We start from the raw sequence: 7,742 nt of genomic DNA on the forward strand, positions 1-7,742 counted from the left end.
TGAGTTTCTTATTTTGATTTACCTTATAATTTTTGTTCATTTCACTTTTTTTTTGACAATAAATTTTTGTTCATTTCACATTTGTTTTGTGGTATATGTATGTGGTTTTGACGAGGCGTACTTATAATGTATTGTACATCTTGAGGTTAATAATCAATATTTGTTATATAGAACATGTATATATATTATGAGCATGTATAATTAATTAATCAATTATAAAAGTGCAGAGATAATAAGGGCCTTCAGGTACTATCCTCGAGCCATTATTGAAAAACAGAACAAGATGCAACTAAAGCTTTGGCAGTGTCAATAATAAGGGCCTTCAGGTACTATCCTCTAGCCATTATTGAAAAACAGAACAAGATGCATGCAACAGCTTTGATAGGACACTGCTTGCTTGGTGCTTGTTAGGAAAAAGTATTTTTCTTGAGATGAAAGATGTAGGACCAGAGGTTCATCAGTGTCGTGATTGCTCGGGTGTGCTTTCATCGTCATCATATTGAAACCAGTACTTCCCCATGGAAACTTTGGCATAAATCCATATCAGTACTACTTCAGAACCGGCAATATTTGGATACTTGTTGCTTTGTTGGCATCATCACTCATTTTGAAATAAAAAGTGAACTAAACTCGCTTTGTGAATTGGTGATAAAAGTTTGTCCATGTTGCACTAAACACACATTAATTCAGAAATTCATTGGAATTACATTTACAAGCAATCATAATTCCGATAATTAGTTGTTAAAGATAAACTTGGTATCTTTTAACAAATGAAAAGGGGATATGGCACAGAGACCAATTTCATCTCCTTTCTTATAATTAGTTTAAGCATTGTGTTTAACCAAAACCCCGATTGTTTCATAACTCCTTGCTTTGAATGTAGTTATGTTTAACATGTTGGGCATCATTTAAGACTAGATCAGTTTGTCTTCTGATTCCTTAAATTAAATATGAAAGCAACATTTTGTATCAAAGTAATTCACTTTTTAAACAAAATGAACTTTGAGTGAAACATGTTTATATATGATCGAAATTATCAACTTTGATCCAAACAAATACTTTATTCAAAATGCAAGGTGATATTGATGAACCAAATACTTTGTTTACTTTATACATAAGCTCACTTTAAAGGAAGTTTTTCAAAAAGAATTCAGGTACTACATAAGACTAAGATCCTGTTTGGATACAAACTAAATAGCACTTATTGGATCTTATCTACTAGAAAAAGCATTGGATAAGCTCCAATAAGTGCTCTTTGGTCTGCATTCAGCTCTAAAATTCAAGACAGCTACATAGCTAGCATTCTTCCATCATCAACATGAAAATTGAAAATATCCCTGCCCATTTTATGTTGTAAAGAACAATGCAGTTGAACAACAAACTCTATTGGTAAGAGGTTAAACTAAAACAAAGAGAGTCATCTAAACGATGACATTTTGTCACAAACTCATGACCTCTAGAGCATCACTCACTACTACTATAATCAGTTCTGAAGAACCTACAGAACAATCCATTTTAGCTAGAAGGTGAACAATTGATATCTTGTTCAAGAGTTGATGGTCGTGGACTAGGATTTTGTATTAACTTTATCTCCTTCAAAGTTGCTCGTAGGCCGCTTTCCCCTCTCAGTACCATTACTCAGAGGGCTATTAGCAGGCCTTATATCTCCTGTAGAAATTGGAGTTGAACTTGATGTTTTGGGGCTTTGAGTGCGACGTATCTCGCCACGACTCCTTGTAATGATTTCATCAAGAATTTCCCCACCACTGATATTCACTGTAGTTCCGTGGCTACTTGGATCCTGTAAAGTATGTAGACATACTGTGAACAGGAGCTTCCATAGATACATGATATAAGATTATATGAACTTTGTACTAATCTGATGAATGTAAAGGTAATATGGTTCAAACTACTTACTTCAAAGGACATGTTGAAAGCAATGGCAGGTGCTTCCTCATATGCTGCTGCATCCAACTCTTGAAGATGGGCTCCTTTGAAAAACTTGGGAAGAAAATATTGCCGGACCGGGACGAGAAGCATGATTAACAATGGGAAAAGGACCCCAGCAATTGGTATCCACGTTAAGCCAAAGCAAAGAAGCAAGTAAAATGTTTGGAACAAAGTAAATAAGGCAATTGCTTTCAAGGGCACAGTCTCAACAAAGGTGGCATGATGCTCCTCCAGCAGTCTAAAACATAGGAAAAGAGAAAAGGGTCATCACCACCTCTTTAAATGGAATGCCAAGACTCACAACCATAATCTTGACTAAGAAGAGAAAATCAACTAAAATAATAGTGGAATTCTCAACAAAAAAAACTAAAAGGTCAAAGATGTATGTTGTTTGTGCATGTTGAGAAGTCTCACTTTGACTAGAAATATAGCCGAAATAGTCCTTATAAAGGGTGGAACAACACTCACCCCTAAGCTAGTTGTTGGGGTAGAGTTAGATCTAACCTGAATTCTAAGAGCTCACAAGGGTTGGAAAGAAAACAAAGGAATGAAACTTTGCACTGAGTATTTAAATCCATGAGTGCATGTTTGGAAATTCATTTAAAATTGATTCTTAAGAAAAAATAATTCTGAAGAGAAGCTTACGTGAGTAGCTTCTGGGTATTAGAATTGATTGTGCGAAAAAATAAGACACACTATGAATCCTAGACCTATGCAATGAAAAAATTGACTATGAGCATAGACATACTTGTATCTTCTACTTGGAGCTGTGAAAAGATACAATATTCTCTCCCAAAACTGATTTCCTGGCAAGCTTTCAATTGCCATGAAGGCAAAATAACCCCAAAGCACTGAAGTTGGTATCTTCTTCAAAAGAGGCATAGCAGCAACACAAGCCCCAACCATTAATGCCTGCAGTAGATTGCTGACGCGCTGCTCTTTAACTTCGACTGGCAAAAGGTCATCAACATCCTTATTCACATCGAAGACGATCTCATCAACAGGGGCGTCAATGTATCCTTGACTTGAAGCTAGTGCTATGGTAGATTCCTTCAGCTCTTTCAGCCCCTGCATGAAGAACATAGCCAAGGGTAAAGGAGAATGAAGGTCATATAATTCGCAAATTTCAGATCAATTGGAAATCATAGGATTACACTTACCGAGGTCGGTGGCATTTGGGGAACCAATGGAGTCTGCATTACATCATATGCCTCTTTCATACTTTGGTAGAACTGACTCAGGTTCATATTTTTCTGCATGCTTTGTTTTGCAGTTGATACAAGCCTATGCCGTAAAAGCTATTTAAAACAAAACAAATATCCATAAGAGTCAATTAGCTTAGGCATATATACACATAACTTTACAAATGGGTAAAAGCTATTCTACACAGAACAAATATCGTTATGAGTCAATTACCTGTTGTTTTAGAGTAGCTAAGCTCTTTGTATGCATTGGAGATTGTGGAATGACACCATTGGAAGGAGGTATTCCAATAAGCCCACATAATATGGTCTAGCCAGTAGAATGATTAAGAATTTTAAAAAATAATATGTATATATATTTGCATTCACTGGTATTGCAATTGATTTCAAAGAATGTCATAGAATTACTCACCAAAAAGCCCAAGAGTAACAAGTCATAATGATAAGATGAGGGTTTTCTTAGGTTGAACTCCTTCTGCTGCGCGAGTTGTGATGCAACACTGTGATCAAAGTAGTAAAGCACAGCAATCATAGTTGCTGGTATAAAAGCTCCAATAATGTACATAGGAGGCACGTTCAACATTTCCTGCAAAATGACAAAGATGAGCAATAAGCCATGCTTGATTCTCAGGGGGGAAGTTAGAACATGACTTTCCATTTAGTGACAAATGTTCCATGAGAATGATATCCACATTAAATAATCAAAGTTACCTGGACAACAGTCCAATTTGAGTATGCACCAGGAGACCATGGGTTTGGACTGAAAAGTCGCCTAGGGATTCCCCTCGGAACCTTATTGACTGGTATGTAAGACACAGCAGTCCATAGGAGAATCATTAGGGGAACTCCATAATCAGCTATTAATCCCCGCAGCCAACCTATAATATAACTACATTTTAGAAGAATGAAAATGTTGACAAAACAAGTTATTTCATGGCAAAAACAACAAGATGAATGCATAATGCATACATAAGTCAATATTCAATTAATGGGAGGAAAATTAAAAAGACTGCAGAACTAACACCTTAGAACATGAAATTGCTTTATCTAATGTCACCTCAATACTTACAATCTATATTGTAATGCAACAAGTCGAATTCCTTACTCAATTTTCAGATCATAATTCAGAAGCATAATCAATACCTGTCCCATAACGCCAGGATCTAGCCTTACGGCTTCCTAGACCAGTGAAAAGAAGGCCAAATGACAAAACCAAAGCAAACATTCCATTGCCAAACAGCCAAGAGGATGGGAGTGCCATCTGATCGGTACCTTCTCTCTGGGTCTTGGGTGACCCAAACTCTTCCACAAGTCCCTTTAAAATGGAGATTGTTAACTTTATTATTAAACATGAGTTGTAGTGTTGTACAACAACAATAATAGTACTTTGTGGTCATAGCAAACTGATGATGCTTTTCTCCACTTTAACGGCGCCTAGATTGAGTTATATTTTAGGTAATTGTTAATGGAATGTTCCTATTTTGGAACAACATGTAAAACTTGAAGATTGCAAAAGAAAAAATGCTCCATAGTTGATGCCTACTCACCTTTATAGCCTGCTGCATAAAGAGCATTGCAATTAGCAGACCAAATAGTTCACCAGCAAGGCGCGTGAATCTATTGATTATGGAGCATGCACCAAGAATGGCCAGCAAGAAGAGCAAAAGGGCAGTCCAAACACACACCCTAAAAAGTAACATTAAAAAAATTTAATGAGAAAACTACTTCAGTTAATGAGTAATTTCCTAATAAAAAGTAAAACCAGTCAAGGAGTTCCAAAGATACCATCCAGTCCAAGGCAGGAAAAGCTGGTGTCCCAAATCCTTTCGATCCTTCGCAAAGTCGTACATAAATGTATACATCAGAACTGTTGGTTCAGCTACACCTAGTATGAGTAGAGGCTGCCCTCCAATGACTGAGTGGATAACACCACATAGAGCAGTTGATGAAAGAGTTTGCACAGCAGTGAGAGTTCCATCTGTAGAATATAACCAAAGAAGAACTTGTTAGCAAACAATAACTCATACAAAAAGTAGACCAAACCTGAAAAATATTTTTTTACCTGTACTTCTTTCCAGTTGCTCCCCAAAAGAAATAACAGGAATTGCTGAAGCAAAAAATATGTAGGTAGTGGGGGCAAGGATCCTACATAAAACAACATCAAAATTAAATCATTGACCAATTTTCTTGATGGTGTTTCAAAAGGAAAATCATAACTATATCACAAACCTGACACCCGCTCGCAGTCCACTAGTCCAATCTTGCTTGTAGCACAAAAGTCTTGCTTTGAGGTCATTCTTAATCCCACGGAAGGGAACAAATGTTTCTTCCATGAAATTCTTAGAGTACCAAGGAATTAATATTGATCTTAAGTCTTGGTTTATGGGAGATGAAAGAACAAAGAAGGAAAATATGTAATAAGAAGATACTGACACACTTTAAGAGAGCTCTAGAGGTAAAATAGAGATTAAAGCTGCATATGTGGAAATACTAATACAACTCCGGGCAGGGAGACCAGAATCCTACATATCATCCTCAAAGAAAAACTGGAACAATTGTTGATTGTTGAGCACATCAGGAAGAAAATGAATAAATGAATAGAGTTAGGAATTTACATTTCAAAGAATATATGAAGAACCTTTGTGTTATATTGTAATGAATGACAAAAGAAGGAGTCAGTAATTGAACAAAAGGAACTTGAGTTACATATCCAAGAGAAACTCAGAGTATCATCGAATTTCTTTAACAGTCAATAACAACTCCCCAGAAAGCTGAAAGTGAAGACTAGCGTTCAGCCATGACAAAGCCTAGATTCAAAACCACCCGTCTAACGGGAAATACAGCAAAAACCCTCCATTTGCTACCAAAGAAGATGAAACTTACAGAAACAAATCAAGTAGAAGCAGATTGGTAGCAAAAACAGTTACATGGTACACTTTAGACAAACTCTCAGGTTAATCAAATCAGTTCAGAAGGTATAGCTATGGAGGGCAATCCAGCACAACTAACGAAACCCCATTATCACAACCTGCATTCGCTATAGTTTAGAAGCACTGAACAGAAGGGTTTCTGGGAAGCTTAACGAGAGTCCATGACTGAGACCGTGTTGGGGTTCGTTCAAAACACTTTTGAGGATTTGAACATTAATTGAACAGAAAAAGGGTAGCTTAAATTAAAATCAAAATTACATCTTTCTGCAAGGACACTAAGAAAAGAGTAAGAGCAGATTGAAGCCAACCAAAGAAGAAGAAGAAAAAGAACAAGAAGAGATTGAAGGCAGCTACATTTAACTAAGAGACACACACAAGTAATGGAGACAGTGACACAGCAAAGAGATGAACTAACGAATTTCGAGAAGACAAGTATCTGAGAAAACTAACAAGAACAAACAGAGGGTGTTTTGGTGTGACAGTGGTAGTGTGTTGTGTGAGCAATAGATAGTTTATATAAAACAGAGAATGAGGATTGTATTTGTAGGGGAAATAGAATAGAAAGGTAGTAGTGGTAAAGGTTGCATTTGCATAGGAAGACAAAGAAGTGAAAGAAGCATGATAAAAGCGACACGAATGGATGAACAAGTTGGTTGATCCGGGCCCTGAAAACTGAATAGGAAAATGATAGTTGCGTGTTAAAAAAGTATTTTAATTGTCTTACGCCTCAAAACCCGCTTTCATCCCCCGACATTCAAACGATTTTCAATGTTACACGTTCACTAAAATTAGATTAAGTGATTAACAATGAGTGTGTTGTTGGTTCAAGTCATGCTAGTAAGTATCGGCCGATACACCGATACGATACGCGATACGATACATTATTTTAGGTAAATGATACGTATCGTACATGTGTATCGAATTGTCCTTGTATCGCGTCTATCGGTTGTATTGTATCATGTATCGTTGTATCACGATACCAAGTTGTATCGCACGATACAGAAACTGGGCAAACAGGGTCGGATATTTGTTTTTCTAGCGTTTTTTTTTACGGTTTTTTTTTATCTAGGCCAAAGTGGGTCGACCCACCTGACCTAATCTATTTAGGGATTGAAATTACCCTAAATCCCCACTTTCAACTCTTGACAAGGGTTCAATTTCAACTCTTTATTAAGTTGTAGCCTTGTAGGATCAAAGCATAGTTTAGCAAGTATGGAAGTGCTTTGCATTTGTCATGTTATTGATGATTTTGAAGGAGATGAAGACTTGCATTTGTCATATTTTGATTAATTATATTATATATATCATATATTTTTCATTTATGACTTATTTTTGTTTGTGTTTGTATCGTACGATACATAATACGATACGATACGTGATACGAAAAATAGATCTTTCGATACACGATACGATACACGATTCAACTACCATGGTTCAAGCGCTATAACTTTTCTTAACTAAGATCTCAGGTAGGTTCGATTATTGTCCCACCATAACACAAGTGGAAGAGATATTTCGATCAATCTTACAAATTGTAAACTTGGTTCTCGTATATCCTACCGGTTTGGGCTTGCCCACAATCCGATAAAAATCAATACTCACACCTTGTTTAACATGATACGTATTTGAACCCTAATCCAAGACTAGATAGTATATCTGG

At 36.5% G+C, this 7,742-nt stretch overlaps 1 protein-coding gene across 1 annotated transcript; it reads right to left on the minus strand.

The window, feature by feature from the left end:
- Positions 1 to 1,325: 1,325 nt before the first annotated feature.
- On the minus strand, positions 1,326 to 6,640 carry LOC130734507 (boron transporter 1-like). Its single transcript, XM_057586956.1, has 12 exons — positions 5,382 to 6,640; positions 5,215 to 5,297; positions 4,938 to 5,130; positions 4,700 to 4,838; positions 4,296 to 4,467; positions 3,864 to 4,030; positions 3,565 to 3,738; positions 3,367 to 3,462; positions 3,111 to 3,248; positions 2,699 to 3,018; positions 1,918 to 2,188; positions 1,326 to 1,801 (listed from the first exon to the last, which is right to left on the minus strand). Exons 1-12 carry the CDS (start codon positions 5,483 to 5,485, stop codon positions 1,568 to 1,570), a joined length of 2,091 nt encoding a protein of 696 aa, XP_057442939.1. The 5' UTR covers positions 5,486 to 6,640; the 3' UTR covers positions 1,326 to 1,567.
- Between the last annotated feature and the right edge of the window lie 1,102 nt (positions 6,641 to 7,742).

The sequence above is a fragment of the Lotus japonicus genome, chromosome 1 (assembly GCF_012489685.1).
Source record: "Lotus japonicus ecotype B-129 chromosome 1, LjGifu_v1.2".
In the NCBI taxonomy this organism is placed as follows: domain Eukaryota; kingdom Viridiplantae; phylum Streptophyta; class Magnoliopsida; order Fabales; family Fabaceae; genus Lotus; species Lotus japonicus.

What these genes read in the sequence shown, in the direction of transcription:
- LOC130734507 (XM_057586956.1), bottom strand. Translation starts at nt 5,485, where the DNA reads ATGGAAGAAACATTTGTTCCCTTCCGTGGGATTAAGAATGACCTCAAA. An exon ending in TTATGCAGCAGGCTATAAAG is followed by an intron (nt 4,468 to 4,699) that starts GTGAGTAGGCAT and finishes TCCATTTTAAAG; the next exon opens with GGACTTGTGGAAGAGTTTGG. An exon ending in ATCCTGGCGTTATGGGACAG is followed by an intron (nt 4,031 to 4,295) that starts GTATTGATTATG and finishes GTTATATTATAG; the next exon opens with GTTGGCTGCGGGGATTAATA.